The 19409-nt window shown below is 36.6% G+C and overlaps 1 protein-coding gene across 3 annotated transcripts in view; it reads right to left on the reverse strand.

Annotated features, from left to right (window-relative positions):
• Positions 1-5108: 5108 nt before the first annotated feature.
• The window catches only part of LOC131689054 (oxysterol-binding protein 1), a 90297-nt gene continuing 75996 nt past the window's right edge, over positions 5109-19409 (reverse strand). For all 3 annotated transcript variants that reach the window (XM_058973814.1, XM_058973816.1, XM_058973815.1), the window contains 5 exons: positions 8097-8287; positions 7720-7970; positions 7451-7661; positions 6745-7388; positions 5109-6507 (listed from right to left, as the gene is read on the reverse strand). In XM_058973814.1, coding sequence (XP_058829797.1) covers positions 6297-6507; positions 6745-7388; positions 7451-7661; positions 7720-7970; positions 8097-8287 — 1508 coding nt within the window. In that variant the 3' untranslated portion in view covers positions 5109-6296. The remainder of the gene's footprint in view (positions 6508-6744; positions 7389-7450; positions 7662-7719; positions 7971-8096; positions 8288-19409) is intronic.

The raw sequence follows: 19409 nt of genomic DNA on the forward strand, positions 1-19409 counted from the left end.
GGAACTATGACCTTTGATCATGCAAAACAAAACAAATCTAAAGGTGGAATATATGACTGGATACTACAAGCGAAAAGAGTAGAGTAGTGCAAAAGAATACTGGGATCTCCGGCCGTTATTTCGCCAAAGAGCTCACTTTGGCGTACACTCCAGTTCGTCGAATTTGTTTGTGAGAAGGTTAACAGTCGTAGCATGTCAGCAAGCATGACAATAAAACGTGGTTGCTCAAAACTATAACAGGAAGCAGTACTAGCATGTTCTGACCAAGTATAACGCAAGAATTTAAATGTTTCATCGTATAATAATGTACTTTGGACAAATCCTCGGTCAAATTTAATTTAAATAAAACTATCAATCTTAGTGAATTTCACTTATTTTCGTATTTTTCTCATATTTATTTTTAGTTGCTGCAATTTGCATGCAAACTTGTTGTCAATTTTCACTCCATGCATTTCGTCGCAGAATCGGCTTATTTTCTGTATATTAGAAAAAAATTTCGTTCTTTGAGAAATATATGCATCAGCAATTGAACAATAATCGTACAGAGAGTTTAAAAGTTTTGTAACTATGTTGCATAATATTTCAAAATACATAGTTTGAAATGACTAATAACATCAATTCTCATAATAGCTACATTATCTAGACACCCAATCCTCTTAATGCATGCAAATCAACAAATTCTATCATTTAGCTACACACTATTTAAAATTCGATACATTACAAACGTTATTGGCATACACTGGAGCCATTAAATCTTCATTCGTGAAAATTTACTTATTTTTAGATTAAAATGTCGGCCATTTTGCATGCGCCATTTTGAATTTTGAAAATCTGACATCAAAATCGTAATCTGCGCCCCAAAAAACCATGGTATACACCCTTGCAGATCAATTAAAACCATTTTCGACTTTTGGCCAGGATTTTAGGGAAATCCGCCACTGTGGTGTGGCCCAATCAGCGAATCACGACTGTAGTACCAAATTATATTTTTCATATTGAAAAAGGTGTTTAAATGGCGCCCATGCGCTAATCCGTCCTAGTTTAAAATTTGGGTTGAGGGGGGCACGCATTTTTGGCCTAGGGCAGAAATGACGATTAGACCGGATCTACACCAAAAATGTACTATAAGGAAACTATAAGGAATACGCAGTAATGGAGATAAAACAAGAAGGCTTCGAAGAGACAGGTAGAGCAGCGGCTTTGTACGTGTATATAAATAAGTATGTTCCAGAGCCTGATAAAAGAAGGCGAATTGAGTAGTGCGTTGTATATTGTGACAAGAGAAAAAATCACCCCAATCGGCCCACCTCTCAGTCGATTCTTAGTCGCACTAGGAGTACTTGTACCAAATTTGAAGAAAATCGGACAAGTCTAGCTACCGGATGAACGCGCCTGAAGTCTGTACGAAATTTTTTGGCAATTTACTTGGAGAAAACCCACTAGCACTCATTTTCAACGCTATGTGGCACCGTATGCATCTTATTATCACTGTAAGTAAAAATAAGTAAGATAATTTAGTTGTCTACAACTTTGTCGAAGACATCTAATGATAATGTTTATCATTCCGGCTTAGTGAAAAAAAGTTATTAAACTTTTAACTAGTTGATGTCTGAGTCAGTGCATATGCCCACGAACTATACATTTTTGTGAAGTAATGGTAAGGTTTAGCTCAATAGTGTGTTCGGAAGAATTATAGTAAATATAACGAGTTAAGTTGCCACCTTTGGAGATGCTTTGACCCGGAGATTTTCACTGACCTGGGGGGTGGTGAATTTTGAGTGGAACGAGACAGAAATTGGAACCAAAGCGATTGCTCGGCATTTTAGAGCACTTTAATCGCTTTTTACAACTACGTTAAAGTAAAGCTGTAAATTTTTAATGTTTAAAAATGGTTTTATCGGTTTAATCTGGTGTAGTATTTCACTTCCCCGCCTAAGTGTCAACAATACAAAAGCACCAGCTACTCTCACTGTGAACGATAAGTCGCACGAGCACAACTAACAGGAAAAGGAGGCAGGACTGCGGCATCACATGGGAAGCATTATGTGGTGTCGGTTATACATTACCAGAGGTCGCAACAAAAGGGCAAAACAGGGGGCCAACCCCCTACTCAACACACAAGGGAGTTGCAGGAGTAACAACAATACCGGAAGAACTCGTTTGATGTTGACCTAGTCAGTTGGATTAGAAAAAATCTGCCATACCTTGGTGCAGCTGGTGATAAGCACTACTAACAGTGAAGTGATTAGGTAAAATGCAGCAATTTACACCATTTTAAGCGACTTAGTAGAATGCAACATTTCAATTGTAGCCTATAGCGAAATATTACCTTAAATTGTAGTAAATATTATTTGTTTTTCATTTTCATTGCTTAGTGAAACAAATCAGCAATATTTGGTGAACTCATCTTCACCACCTTGAAACGAAGGGTTAGTTGGGAAAAATAATTCTGAACCAGAGTAATAGTTAACTATGACTTTTTAAATATTTTGTAAAGAATCAATTAATTCCAAAAAAAATTGATACTATGCTTCTTCTCACCAAACCCGGAGAAATTGATGTAAAACCCGGAGGTCCGGAGATCGCTCCAGAAAACCGGAGTCTCCGGGTCAAACCCGGAGGGGTGGCAACATAACCATTTTAGTTACACATGTTACCGCATAGAAGGCCCCAACACTAACTTTATTATATCAATTAACAGATTCTATTGTTCGTCAATATTGAATCTTATACAATTTTACAGAAGTTTCTTGCTTAATATGTATCGATATTTTCCTTATACCATAAACGAGTTCGAATATAACCTTAGATTAAATTCTTTTAAAATTCTTCAATTTAGTTGCTTAAGGGGTTACACCACCGCACAGAGGAGTAACTAGAGCAAATTCTTGGCCAATAACCAAAAAATTTTTATTCGATTTTTTATTTAGTTATATTTTTAGATACTTAAAAACATACTGCATATTGTGGCAAAATAAAGAGTATGCCAAAAATTGCGAAAATTTTTTTGCATGGATGCAAAATGGTGATATTTTAAGGGTTTTTAATCATTTTTTATTATATAACCAGCAAAATCGCTTTCAAATGATGATGACTGTATTAAATAAGACAATATTATTACAAACGTAATAGAACACAACTATTTATAAAACCTCCGCTTAAAAATAACCAAAAATAGTAGTTTTGCTGTTTGTTGGACCAGCTTTAAAAATACATTTTTTAAACAAGTTATTCCGAATTTGAATAATAAAAAAATTACATTATACGGCAAGATCCGGCAAAGTTGCTGAAACAACATTACAAAACAAGATTCCGGCTATTCAAAAAACATTCAATCTCTTCCGATCTTTTCCGATCCACAAATTCCAAGCGATTTGAATATATTGATATTTTTCCTAATTTGAGGTACGCCAAAATGCTGTAGGGTCAAAAACTATGTTTGGCAAAATGAATCTTTATGAATATGTATCCCTTTTCTTCTTCCTTTTCCACTGACCAATTGTTCATGCAGCGGAAAAAAACAAATGTATTCACAAAGATCACCTCGAAAATACTAGTATTCGGGACGATCTAGAAAATTGATCCTTGCACTTGTAAGTTGATAGATGCCAAATAGTCCCAAAAACCAGTTATTTGGAGTTCATATTAAGGCATAATAACAGCAATAGCCGCAATAAATAGTTTTGGCCAGGATTCGATCCCAGTTAATCCTCTGTGCGATGGGGCAATTGAGACCGACATTTTTTATTATTTTTTTTACAATGGAATATTATATAAATATAAAAATATTTATTGGAGTAGCGTTACAAAAACTTAATCTAGTTAGTCTTAACTGTCGATTGGCGTATCACGCATTAAATACTTAAATTTTCTTTGCAGTGGCGTGTGCAATCGTGTGAACGGTGGATAGTGGACTAGGGGGTCCGAATAGCCCCGTACGCCAATTTTCACAACTAGTTGGTCTACGTGGGACCGCACGTGAGTCGATTATTTAGGACCGGTACATATACGCTAAGGTAACCGTCGTATGACAGATACTGAAGTCGTTCATATTGAGGTAATAACAAATTTGTTTAGGGACCAGTTCATGCAAGCGTTCCGCAGATTTATTGCAAGGAGAGGCAATTGTACTCTGATAATAAGACGAACTTCACTGAAGCTTTGAACCAACTGGCTAAATTGTTACACTGTAAAGAGTATAGCGAGCAAATAACAAAAAATGCACAAAGGATGGAATCCATTGGCATCTTAATCCCCCACAGCGCTCCACTATTCGGGGGCCTATGGGATGCGGCAGTGAGATCAGCCGAATATCATTTGTTGCGCGTCCTCGGTGACCATATTATTTCGTTCAAGTGGAGGGCTATTTTAACTCTAGACCGCTAACTGCGATATCCGATTGATCTGCAACATTTGGCTTTAGGACATGCAACAACAGCCTGCTCAAGATTTCACTGCTGTTTCGCTAAATCGGTTGAAGCAGTGGCAGACAATAAAACAAAAACTACAGCAGTTCTGGAAACGATGGCAGATAGAATATTTAACTCAACTGCAGGGCTGAATGATGTGTTAGCAACCCCCGGTAACAATCTCTGTGGGCCAGTTGGTGATAATCCGGAATTACATCCTGGAAAGTGGGTAGGATTCAGAAGGTTCACTGTGGAGATGATGGAGTTTTCAGAGTAGTAACACTTAAAACAGGAACAAGAATACTTTAAAGACCCGTTGAAACAATTGTCAGTTCATAGTTCATACATGTTGACAGCAGTCGGGGTTGCAACTTGACTCAGTTTAGCTTTATGGCTCTTCAAGTAAAAACGACATTAACATACTCTGCCGCTATACGCATAACTATCCCATGTGCTGTGGGATTCCCCATACACACGGGACAATTATGCGTAGAGCGGCAGCACTGTTCATAACGTAAACTACATGCTTAAGAAAAGAGTTCGATGTACAATGGAGAATGGTACAGTTACCTACGCTGTACCTAGTATATAAACATGCTGATGTCGGAAGACCAACAAAACACGGTCGTAACTCGAATGCCAGTGGAGAATACTGTAGATGGTAAATGATTCGTGATGTACTTAGAAATAAAAACACGGTTCTCGTACTTCCACTTTTCTTATTTTGTTTTAGATAGCTTCATAAGCGTAACAACTAGTAATTTTGCCCTATTATATTTCATCTGTTTTTCGTTTTCCCAACAGTTGCAGAAATGTTCATTGGTAAAAATTGGTTGCCATTCAAATAGATTAGGCTGCTGTTTCCATAAATTCTCATGTTTAGTCTGATAGTGTAGCGTGGTTGTTTTTAATTCTGTTTGATGTAGGGAGTAAGCTGTTATTTTTGCATCATTTTGTTCTAGATTGTTTACGTTGTAGTATTTCTGAAGCCATGCTGGAACTGAACATATTATTTATCCACGTTGGATTGCTATTTTAGAGCAAATTGGTTAGATTGGAATTTGACATGTAATGTATACCATTTTAGTAGTATAATTATGATAATAACAACACGGACAATACAGAAAATGAGTGATTTTGACCTTTTCAGCAGTTAAACAATATATAATATAGCGCATCGGACTTCCTCAACCGCGTTCGAATTCCTCCTTAAACCAAGACAAACGAGTAGTTTTTCCAGTTACAAAACTGGATTTGTATCACTTTAAAACCTCACCATAATACTCATTTTGCTGTCACAGTTACCAATCTATTCTGATTCAATAGTTGTTGATTTTATACAATAGTAATTATATATTCCGCTAGCAACAATAGTAGTTCTGTAGGTAAAGTTATCCCAAAATTCAATAACTTAATTCTCAAAGAGAGTGTCACAATTATCGTATGGATACAATCATATCAAAGGGAGATCGCATTTCAGTTTCCTCCAATGCTCTTTCTGTTTCTCATCTCAAATCTGCTTATTTCTCTGTCAGGCATAATTCAGCTCGATTTTGATTGTTACTAGAGTTGCCTTTTTGGTAAAAGTTAACAAAACAAAAACTAAATAAATATAGGCTTTACAACGTTTGTTTTTACGTTCTTCGAAAGTAGAGGTGACCTAGCAATTAATTCGCTCTTCGAATCTAAATGAAAGTAACATTAGCATTCTCACCTATGCCTTAATTATACTAAACGGCATTAACTTGAAGATAAAACAATTTTCCTCGCATTTACTCGTCATTCCGTTCGCTCGTCCACTAGCATACTAATCGTATCCATGAAGCAAACGTTTTAGTATAACTAGTCGAAAACATGATGTTACCAGTTACCACACCGATTGCTTGCCTAAAATATATCTGGACATTTGGACCAGTCCTGCTTCGACTTACAGTCCCAGTAGGTGCCTTTGTACACATGCACCAGATTGTCGGTGCCTTCCTCCTTCTGTTTGTTGAACCAAATTGGTTCGTATGGCGGATAGGGGCGTCCCTCGGCAGCTGCCTTCTCGGCTTCTGCTTCTCGTTCACGCCTCCGAGCTCGTTGTTTCTCTTCCAGTCTAAAATTATCAGAAGAGAACGGTTAACTTGTACAGTATCCCGTACCTAGTACATGGATTACATGGATTATGTGTACATTCTAGAGAAAAGGGTTGATGGATAACAAATGAAAAAAAAACTAAGCAACAAGAAACTCAACTACTTAAAATACTTTAAATTGCGAAATGGGAATGCATATTATTATTTCCGAGATAACCGTTCACATATTTTTGTTGTGTGGTGAGATTGAACAATACCTTAATTTTTCCGCATTACTTTCGTTCCATTTGCCATCCTCCATAAGCCGTTGGTCAGGTCGCAACCGTGAATCCGTCGGTGCCACGTCTGGCTCCGGTTCATTCAATTGACAGGCAAGCACTGTAAAGTTGTAGTATTTATCACAGTCGTTCGGTGGCAGCCGCCGACTCCAGGCCGTTTTATAATTGCCAGTTTTGAAGACAGGATTCTCCGCCGATCCGCTAGTGGAAGTTACGGGAGCGATTTCTATTTTGCTATCCCAGGTGCCATTGATTACCCATTTCACTTGGCTGGCATTGTCCATTACTACGCCTTTAACCCGACGCTGGGTATCCCGTGTAAAGTACGAATATGGCAAATACTTGAGATGACATTTAACACCCTTGGCATTTTTTTCGCCATAGATTTCCATATCGCCGTGATTATCTACCCAGAGCTTTCCAACTATGATGTTGTGTACGGTTGTAGTAACTTTTCGCCAGGTGAACTTGTTACCAGTTGCCGGAAATTCAACGTGAGTGTACCCGAGAGGAACAATTTGTATATATTTGCCGCGGAACTTTGAAGTCATCGTAAATTCCTGCCAACACCTCCATCCACGTCCCTCGCAATATTGCGCCGCCATCGGTGGATGATGAGATACCTGCAAACATAGTGATTATATAAACAGGTGATAGCTCAGTATTGTGCCTTCCTCTACAGTACCTGTTCGTTGAGACATCTCCATCCGAGATCGTCCGTTCGATCGCACTCGTACGTTTCGCCGAGTAGCGGATTGAATGGTTTTCCGGTACGACTACTTGTAGTCGAATAAGATGAAATTGTAAACGCAGTAATGTACGCTAACTGTTCGCAAGTGTCCTTACAATGGGCGGCTTTATCTAAAATTTCCGCGTACTCAAAGTCTTCAGTTAATCTGAAAGATAAAACAATGCTATAACAAGTTTTGTCTAAATCAATGTTGAATCTTCTACCTTTGAAGCATCGAAAGTGGCTCGTTGAAATTGACAGGCATAGGAATCTTGGACAGATCTTTTCCGATACAGTTCTTTATAATCGACCAGAGATTTAGCGGGTAGTTAGGTTTCTCTGTTACCCGAGTGCGCCTTTTCCGTGTCACTCTTGTAGACTGATTGGAGTACGTTGGTGTTAGGGCTTGGTTACTATTTACAGATATTCTATCCGTCACATCCATATTGTCTAGGTTATCGGTGACTACTAATACCTGATGAGATTAGAAAAAGTGACATTACTATCATGATTACCAAAAAACTCGTACCGATGCACAAAAATATCGGGGTTTATGACCTTAGCAGATTGAACTCGGTTTCGAAATTAAACTGCCACGTACTTGCTGTGTTTCGCTATTGCCTTCTTCGCCTTCTGAGGAACTACCCGTTGCGTCGTTAGAATTACGACGATGATGAGCAACTGGAATCTTCAGTATGAACGAGCTATCTTCCTGTGAAGCAACGGAACCGCCTTCTTCTTGTGCATCATAAAATTCATTGTCTTCGTCGTCGGAAGCGGAAGTGGCTGCGTCTAGAAATTAATGCAAACATAAACCATTGATGGATTATTCCGACTTCGTAGGAGAAGGTGAGCAGAATTTATTGGAATGTTTGCAAATGTTTCATGGTTAAAACGATTGTCGTGAGAATCAGTTCAATTTTGAATCGCAGTAAATTTTATTCAGTTTTTACTATAAATTGCGAAACGAACAGTCAATAAATTGAAGCTCAGCTGCTTAATATGAACTGTAAAAGGTGTCTGTCCGACACATGACTCGCTAGTGCATAGATGTGAACCAATTGTCAGCATATCAGTCGACGATAAGGGCGAAGGTAGGACTTGTAAGGTCATCTTTTGAAATTGAACTTTGCCTTATTTATTTATCTGCAACTTTTTATCATTAGTGGAGATGGCAGCGATATTTGCTTAGTTGGTAAGTTATGTACTCGCCTGGGTCCGATTTCTAACTCCCGCATTAAAGCTAAAGCCTCGAAACGATAATATAACAGATTAATTCAAAATGAAAAGAAAGAATTCAAATTAATTGTTAGTTGAGGAATTCAAATTAATTGTTAGTTGCACCCGAAATGACATATTGACCATTTTTGTGAAATGGTACAATGTCCTTAACTATCGATTTTCAATTGCCATCCATTGTAATTCACAATAATCATGACTAATACTATCTACCCGGATTTTACAAAATGCTATTCTGCCTGTTTCTTTTATTTTCGTTGGAAAAGGCAATGTATCACTTCAAGGCAACCTTGGTAGGCTACTAATTTGAACCAGTGAATTAGAGCAATGCAGAGTGACAATTGGAGCACTGATGCGATTGGAGTATACAGCGTCATTCATATATTACTGTTTGTTAAAAGCAGATCGCTAACACAATAACGCAATTAATTGATTGGAGGGTAAGAAATTAAATCTATGCATTTGGTGAATTTCAGGGGGGTGTCATCTCTTTCATCCCCTATGAAGATATACAGACAACATCTGCCTTTGTTAAAATAGAGTAAAATTCAATGCAATAGCATGGATGACATGGGCCTAGAAGCGGCTAGGGCCTTTATATGTTGACTACTGTCTAAGTCTGTGTATCTTCATAACGGATGACATCCCCCTGTGCTGTGAAATATTAATGGAGGATTATAATATAAGCCGTAAAAATCCGACTGAATCTTTGTGCATGGATCAAAAAACTTTTCCACGTTAAAGGCATAAATTTCTTTTTTATTTTTACGACTTTACTATACTGCCGTTCTACGCATAATTGTCTCATGTATATAGGGAATCCCATAGAATATGGGACGAATATGCTTAAAACGGCAGTATAAATGCGTTCATTTTTTTTTGTTAAAATATATTAGTTCATTTTGGAGATATTAACGCGCAAAGTCGACTTTTTTCAGATGGCGTTCCGGATTACAAAAGAATGGCTTGATCGATATTCATGATATTGACATCAGGTTAAAGGTAATTTCAAGTTTTTAAATTTAAACCTTTTAACCAAAAAATATTTTTTGTACTATTTTTGGCCAAAAAACAAGAATTTTTTTTTTCATTTTTTAGTCAAAAAAGTTTTTTATTTTAGATTTTAGGTTGACACTAAAGAGCTTGAAGTTACCTTTAATTAGATATCAATGCCATGAAAATCTATCAAGCCATTCTTTGGAATCCGGGACTGCAACTGAAAAAACATGTCGACTTTGCGTGTTAATATTTCCCAAATTAACAAAAATATTTTACATATTTATTATAAAGTGTTTAAAATAAAAATAAGTTTAAGCCGTTAACAAGGAAAGATTTCTGTGAACCACACGCAAAGATTCAGTATCACTTTGATTGTTTATATGTCAATCCCCCTTAAAGTAAATACATCGTTCTTGCAATTTTTTAATGTAATTTTATCGCGGTTATAGGTATTGTTAAACTTTTTTTAGAAATACTTTCGTGAACCGATTTTAAGAGTAAGTGCACAATATAGAGTAAAAAATTCTCATGCGGGCCACCCAAATTTGGTGATATCGCAATTTCGATGGAAGATCTAATTTTTTGGTAGTATTTCGCATTGCAAAACCAATACAAAATACAATTCGCGAAAAAAAAATTGACAATAATATTGACATTTGAAGTTTTTATCCCGTTTATTTTTAAAAATATACTACGGGCGACCTAATTTTAACGAACTAACCAGCAATGAAATTGTTGTAAAACACAGATTGTTCGTGATTTTTTTGCCGTTGTAGCTCCTTTTTACAAAAACCAAAGAATTAGATTCAGCTGTCAAAATTAATGTTTTAGAATAGCGGTTCCACAAATATGTACGACAGTCAGAAAGTCCAACGATATTTTGAGAAATCGAGAGGGTCCGAATTACCCGCACGATTGTAATAGCCCCGGGTCGCCTACATAAGACCGGCAACAATTTTGACTTTTTTTTTGGAACACCGCTAATTGAACTAGAGCTGTCGGAATAAGCTCATACTTGGCATATGGTTTACCAATTACCGTTTGAATTAGCAGAGTTCCGAAAAAAAAACAAAATTATTGCCGGTCTAATGTACATATTTTCGCAATGAATTCAAAGTTGTAGGATGAATAAAGGTGTATCACGCTTACTTTCCGCGCTTCCATTTATTATCCTTTGATCGTGCGACAAAACCTGCAACAGACATATTGGACTTTACAGGGTCGCCGTAACGCAATCTGTTTACGCCTTCAATCCGTTGTTTGAAAAAAAATATTATTAGTTGTAAATAGCGGACCATTTTTTTTCTCGGCGCTAAGTTGTTATGTATGTAATAGAAGTAGTACAGTGAAGACCTGATTTTATCAGCCCCCGATTTTATCAGCTTCATATCAAAATTGATAGTTGGTAATTTCATGGGCTCTAGCAGACGAACCAAATTGAATTCGAGTAAATCCTTTCTTGAGCATATTTCTTAGAGATCCGAAATATGCAAAAAAATATTTTTTTTTCCATTTTGCACCCTTAGGGAAGTTTAAACTAAATAATCAGGAAAGGCTATGAGGCAATATCAAGGGGCTAAAGAAGAATATTTTAAGAGCTTCAGTTTCTTAAAAAGAAAGAAAAATGTATGTCCCGAATTTATCAATGTCCCAGTTTTATCAGCCTACAATTCACCAAGGAACTGATAAAAACGGGTCTTCATTGTAGGGGAACATGGGGAAATTTGACCAAGCACGGTATTCTAATATTAGCTATGACGTATTCTACTAGGTTCTATTTTAAAAATATTTGTATGCTTGTTTCGATCCCTTAAGGTAATTTTAAAAGTTTGGAATGAAAATTCCTTTCCTTATAGAAAATATTCCGTAATTAATAAATTTGATTTAAATGATGTAATTTTTATCAAACTTTGTATGGACATATCTACTTTACTAATAATTACTCTTAAAGTACTTATATCACATCTTATTCCTTATAAAATAGTGGAACGATTTTACATAAATCGGAACATTGGAATAGTTATTACTGAAATTTGCACGACATTGAATGTAAGTACCAATGTTGGGGAGACTTGACCAAGATTTTATGGGGAGACTTGACCAAGTAGCAATAAACTGAAGAAAGATTCAAAATTTCTGATATTTACTATGTTTTGGTATCTACTGTTAATACTAATCACGCCACAAAAAATACCACCTCGAACACCAGTCTATATTTTTTAGTACTATTAGTAATCAAAGTTAGCATTAATATGGCGAATGTTGTAAAATGTGAATATGCAGTGCAAGCAGTGCAGATAATCCTTAAAAGGAAATGCATTTTAAAAAATCGAAATTTATGAAATGCAACGCTTTTATATGTTTTACTGCTATCTAAGGATCTCGACAATATGGAAAAAAGGATGACAGTATGTTTTATGTCATTATTTTTTGTCCTGATTTTTAAAAATTCTCTTGGTCAAGTCTCTCCAGGCCTTGACCAAAAAAAAACGTTCGCAAATTTTTTTTATAACTTTTGCAAAAATAAATTCAAAATTCTGCAAAAAATCATGAACACGCACCTTTGCACATCATATGTCAATGGAAACCTGGTCAAGTCTCCCCATGTTCCCCTATATGTGGTATAGCGAAAATTAGATCTGCCATCGAAATTGCAATAGTGGGTGGTCACTTGAGAAATTTTGATTCTATATAAAAAATTCATGTATGTAACTACGTATAGCTACTTTTGTTTGAGGAGAGGAAGGGAGCGTATTGGACCAGTTTACCATAAGGCTTGATTTTCATAAGCGATGAATTTATGCCTTTACATTCATGCCTCCAGATGAATTTATGACTTTTTTTTTATTTCGATTATAGAGGTTTTAACCTTAAGGTCATTCGCCTCTTCGGGTTAGAAATATCTCTTATGAAAAATTTCTAACCCTATGTGCGGGGTCGGGACTCGAACCCAAGTGCGCTGCGTACTAGGCAATCGATTTACCAATACGCTACGCCCACCCCCCTTTATGACTTTTGTATTTTTATTGATTTATCCTAAATATCTGATCCCAAGATATTAGTAAAAAACGTTTTGCTTACTCATATTCTAGCATTGCTAATACTTTGTGAAGGTCTCCTTGGTAAAACAGAGCTGAATTTAGAATTCCAATTTCCGATACGACTAAGACATAAATTCGCCTAAAAAGTTTGTCCTAGCTAAACTTTTCGTAAACATGTCGATATTAAATTAGAGGTGTTCTGATTGATTTCCACCAGAATTCCGGCACACGCGAAGGAACGGATTTTATTTGAGTCGATATTCTGGCGTAAACTAGATAAAAATTCCTGCTGATTTGATTGAAATGTTACTTGCCAAGAAGAGGTAAATTGTTTACACAGGACATTGGGAGAAAAAACCAGCTTCTGGACACTATAGTATAAAAACGCGAGTTAACCGTCAGATGCGCGTTTAGGTTGAGATTGCAATGTACAGTTACATACAACATACAACAAGTAGAACGAATGAAAAATATTACCTACAGTTATACAACTGGGTTCAATATTGTGGTCAATTATTACATTTTATGTGTTTAATAGCTTACATTGTGTCACGAATTTATTTATTTAATAGCTTACATTGTGTCACGAATGACATCACATTCTGCGGAAATTGCGAAGCTATTGATGCTTGCGAATCACTAGTGCTGAGGTACCTGTGTCGTTGCCAAACGAATTTCTGGACTTATAGCCCCCCCCCCTTCACTTTCTTGGTTAGCTTTCGATGTATAAGTTCCAATAACTTCTTATAATCTTCTGGACTCATTCTGAAGTATTTCAAAAACAATTTTGGATTCCATTTGAGCTTCTTGTATATTTCCTTCAATTTAAATTTAATTAGTGAAATTTGCTTCGGTACGCGCTTCAACTAACATTTTTCGAGCTGCATTTTTGCTTTTGTTTGTAATATGTTGAAACCATTTTTTTGATAAATTACTAACCTTTTATCTTTGTTTAACGAGATCACGCACAATTATGTCATAAAATATGTATTTTTTCATTCGAAACAATTATTTTTATATGCTGAGGCTTTCGTAAAATAATTTATTCACCTAATAATTGAAACTCGGCATGTTAAATCAATTACGGGCTTTGTAATTTTTTCAAACTGTTATTGAGCACTTTAGTCTTATGTATTCTAAGAATTTTATGAATTGCAGAATTAATTGCCCAATCTCCCTTATATGTTTAGATTGGTCGCTATATGCATTACGTGTTCGTTTATTTCGTGTCGATTTGATTTGATGCTTGGTTTCCTTGTACCTATAAACTTAGTTCACTGCATGCAACGGGTTCGGTAGAAAACTTTTAATGGTAGGAACAGTTCACGGTTGATTCGATACATTATATGGTGTATGATCTCATATTAATCTCATTAGCTAGGGTGTCACACTATTGCATTGAGTAAACAGCATAAAATCAATTAATGCACGGTCAGAATATTCTATCAAAATCATTGAAAAGACTTTACTGAGAGTAATTGAAATAACAAATATTGTTCTAATTTTGTTAGTAGCGTGCATATCACCGCACCCTCGTGCGTCATCAAGTCCCGGACGTTATGATGCACATTATTTTGAGACGATATGACCTGGGACATTATGACGAAATTCTTAAGCGACACAAAATCCAAAACAATAAGTGCGTCGCAGTGTCCAGGATATCAACTGTGCCATAAGATCCAAAATGGAATGTGCGTCATAACATCCGGGACACTATGATGCACAAGGGATGCGGCATGAGATCCGAAAATAAATGTGCATCATAAAGTCCGATACATTATGGCGCACATCCTTCTTCGGATGTTATGACGCGCCACCCTTCGGACGTTATGAGCTAGGACGTTATGACACGGTGCCCTTTATGACCTGGGACCCTATGACGCAGTGCCCATGTGCCATAATATCTGAAACTATTATCGAGTCATATAAATCCATACTTCATGACACAATACCATAATACCCAATATCAGTGTGCGTCATAAGATCCCGGATATTATGACGCAGCACCTCTTCAGGACGTTGTGACATAAGAAAAATCGGTTAAACCGTGTAAATATCCAATACCGAAATACCGGACACTTTAATTGGGATATAAGCAGCGGAATAGTGCGTATGTAAGCAGTGGGATACAGCTTAATTTAACAACCCAAAAAATCCCTCATGTCAAATAAAACTTATCAAACTATGCTGGAACAAGAAAATCTGCAAGACAAAATCAATCAACTTATTAAATCTACTGGCAAATCTATAACGCACACAACTATTATATAACTCTGACAATAGATTCTACGGTTTTCATCAACAATACTGTCTCGGGGTACTTTGAAATGCAATTAAAAGAAGAATGTTACAAAGCACCAGTGATAAATCTGACCTGGTTCAATTTGCCCTATAAAGCTTTCGTTTTCGGCAGACTGGAATCTGTTCTAATTTCTGTTGAATATCATCTTCATGTCAGAGCATTTGGATTACCAGAAAACAGTAAGTTCAGATCTGGTTTACGATGTATTTGTTTTCAAATCTTGGAGCGCCGACTGCATCTACCTAATCAGTGTGCTTTTTGGACCAATAAGCGACGACACTTTTCATACTACGATGCAAAAATCAAATGCTGAATCACAAACCATTTTTTAGTTTTTAATTATAAAGGTTAGGGTCACAGACCTCCCTTTACGAGTTAGAAAAATTTCTAACCCTATGTGCGTGGTTGAGAATCGAACCCAGGTGAGCTGTGTACAAGGGAATCGATTTACCAACTACGCAATGTCCACCCCTTAATATGGATTTTAGAAAAGGTTCACAAAACCATAAGAATAATCAACATTCATAAACTGCCTATGATCGCAAATTAATACCATAAAGATAGGAAATCTTATAGAAAATGGAACAAATATGCAGAAAAGCTTTTTCGATGTTGGAGCACTTTGAGAGCAAATCATGTTCTCTGTTTAATGATCAAATGCGATGTACTTTGTATGTTGAACGATTATTTTGTTAACACAGTTTGTATTGGTACAAACCCCAATTGAATATAACTGTATTTTAAATCCCACTTTTATTTTTTTTTTCTAAATGCCGTTTTTTTCATTTCCAATACCGAAAATACCGGTTTTTTAAATGCTCCGGTTTTCTTAACTCTACTTCGGAACGTTTGACGCATTATTGTTTTCGGATGTTATAACGCACCCTTGTGCGGCATAATATCCCGGACGTTGTGACGCACCATTGGACGTTATAACCTTGGACGTTATGACACGGTGCCGTATGAATAGCACCGTGCTTCGCAACGCAAACAAATAAAGGAAAGCAGCATATCTCCTGCCCTTCGTCTCCTTGGATTCCTCATGATTTGTGATAATTTCTAATAGGGTGGATGTACCAATAGTCGCATACTTAAGGAAAACTTTTGCTAAAAAATCGATGAATATGACCTATGGGCCATGTTAATACATTTAACGAAAGCTTTCAATCCCTACTTCATAGGAAAAATATAAAGATGGTTTATTAACCAACTTATGTATTCAAAAGCGCTTGTACCACTATAGGAACACATGTACCAATAGTGGTCCAATCGCTAATTTCGGTTCCTTTTGTTGCAAATCCCATTGATTTCTTATGGGACATGCAACTATAGGTACATTTTTTTGTTGGAGACGAACCACTGCGACCAGTATTTAGATCTATTGTGGTAATATGTAACATTAGTACATTAGATCAACTATAGTTGCAAGGGAGCCCAAAATTCACAGAAAATAAATTTTTTCAATAGTTATTTGAGCAAATTTTAAGGATAACAGTTTCATTGTCGCATAATTTTAGTGCGATGAATCGATAAAAAAAATATTAGTTGATCGTTGGTACCTTAGTTAAGCGTATAACCCACTACTGTAACTATAGGTACACCTCAACTATAGGAGCACCCACCCTAGGCTGCAATATGCCGGGAACTTACACTGACGTTAATTTCGAAGAAAAAGCGAAATTTCATTTGGTGTGCTTCATATTTTAAATTTTACCGCAACGGCTTTAATGTATATCCCGAAAACGTACAGAAAACTTGTTACTTGGCTCATAAAGAATCAAAAAATCCGAGGCAGAATGGGTGGCTAAAGATAAATGAATTTTAATTTTTTTAAGCATATCTGTACAGTTTCACATTTTCTTCTCAGACGTGCTTTTGCCGAATATGTAATATTCTGTAAATTTTTGTAATAAATAAAATTGCATTTCTCTATACTCATGTATACAAATTTAGTATTGAAAAAGACATTCAAATTGAAAAGGACATTTTTACGCTGTTCATAAATAGCTCGAATGAAACGTTTTTGCATATTCAAGAAAAAAAACCCAAATACCTCGAACGTGAACTGATGCGATGAATAATACCACACTAATCTGTGACAATTAGGATTATGTACCATGCAGTTGGGAGATGTAGGTAGGTTAAACATAAAGGTTTCATGATTCAGGAAACAAAAGGGCCAGGACAAAGAAGAAACGTAACCCACTGTTCCGCGAGTCCATAATAGGAGCGTGTGCACTTGTTCAAACAATTTTTCTGCTAGGCACTGGCTCACTAGGTACAATGCCGTTGTTTTGTCGCGTTAAAATATAATAAATATATTCTAATTTCCACACAGGTTACATATAGCTTTGACTAGAGTTGTGACCGCGAATAATGATTCAGTATGGGTAGCACATTTTGATGAATGATTTCACTACAAATCAAATGCAAATAATACATAAATTAGTCAGCTGGGCTTCACATTTAATAAGGCACTTGTTCAATCAACACTATTCTATCGAGACAACTGATCACACTTTCTTCTATCGTTATATACACTGCCTATGATCGCAAGTCAGTCCCATAAAGATAGTAAACCCTATGAAAAATGGGACAAATATGCGTACATGGGCAGTACACTTGTAGTGGTACATACGGGTAAATCACCCTGTTGGTTTTTGTATTTTACTAACAATCGTTGCGCTTCTAGGGATTTTTTGCAACACACTTCTATATCAGTTTAGAGCACATATGAAACAATATCATCTCGATCCCAACAAGTAATCATGATCCGTTCATTTGGTCAATCACATACACAAACCTACCAAGGTAAACAGGAAGGGATTGTACCGAGTCGGCAGCACTGGCTACACTCGGAGCACTCATGCACCTTAGTTTAGGTCACATAATTCCCAAGGTTGAGTGTTGGTATAAATTTGAACAGCTGGCGACAGTGTGACGTCACAACGCGAATTATCCACAAGAAAGATAAGGCAACACGCCCGTGCAATTTCCAGATTTTTACTAGATCCAACGAATATGAATATAAAAAAGAACGATTTGTTACGGTAACGTTGCCGGTCGTGTTGACTTCTGCCGACTCTACATTCGTATACTATACTGACATAGCGACTGATTAGCTCGCGAGAGCTACCATTTACTGACACTGACACGAGTAAGACTGAATCTCGCGATGGCATTAGGGTGGGTTTATACCGACCCCGCGATGATTTTTAAACCACCATGGGACTAGTTTTTAAATGGTGTAAATTATAAAATTGCTATTCTTGGGAATCAAAAATGTTTATAATTTCTTATTATTATTCTAAACACCGAACCATATATTTATTAATACAACAGTAGAAGTACCTAAAAAATCAAATATATACTATTAGTTGGCTTCTTACTTTTAACATGATCGCTTAAAAGTACATGTGGGTTCTTTTTTTTTTGTCATATTTTGAACCTTTTCATTTACTAAATGTTTGTTTTGTTGTGAGTTATAATCACCTGCTTGACATTTGGAGTTTTACATTAACAATTTCAAGTAGTTCAACATAATCTGTTTCGATACGACACACGACACGTACTCATGCGTTTCCTTCTGGTGTCGTACTGATACGAATGCTGACGCATCGTCTGTTACTAGTTTAATATACAGCATGTGGTTGAACACCATGTGTTTGGCTTAGTAATCCTGCGAAAAGTAAAACAACGTACGTAGGGTAAAGTACCTATTTTCACCATACTAAGGAGAGTACATCACTGATTCAATTTGCTTTGCTTCGTTGTAAATAACCAAGATAATAACACAAATGCGCTGAAAACAGTGAAATTCTCGTGTTTGAGCGCAACGAAAACTCGAAACGAGTGCCCCAATTGTTGCGCTACCGCTGTTGCGTTGAACAAAGATGGCAGACGCTGCTCTAACCAACGGCTTCAAATAGGTAGGGTGATAATAGAAACATGGTGTAAATAGGCTTATCACCCTACATGTCTATCTCCAAGCTTGTACTATCGTATGATTCGTTTGGCTCTTTCCTGAGAAGGCGACTATACGAACACATCGCCATGCCTCATGCGCCAACGTCAAGCAGCCGAGTGCAACATGCCACACATAATGGACGCAACTGATGCTTTACACAGCACATCGCAGAGCTTGTGTTTGTGTAGACTGAATAGTTCAGCAGCGGTCTGGTGCGCGGATTTTATAAATAAAAACGAATGGTATAAGGGGGATGTGGGGCTCTGCGACTCACTATGATACGCAAAATTTTATCAAACTTTCTTTCATTGATGGATTTATAGGAAGATATATTGTGAAGTGTTTCAGCTCTACCTAAACCTTCAT

The sequence above is a fragment of the Topomyia yanbarensis genome, chromosome 3 (genome assembly GCF_030247195.1).
Source record: "Topomyia yanbarensis strain Yona2022 chromosome 3, ASM3024719v1, whole genome shotgun sequence".
In the NCBI taxonomy this organism is placed as follows: Eukaryota; Metazoa; Arthropoda; class Insecta; order Diptera; family Culicidae; genus Topomyia; species Topomyia yanbarensis.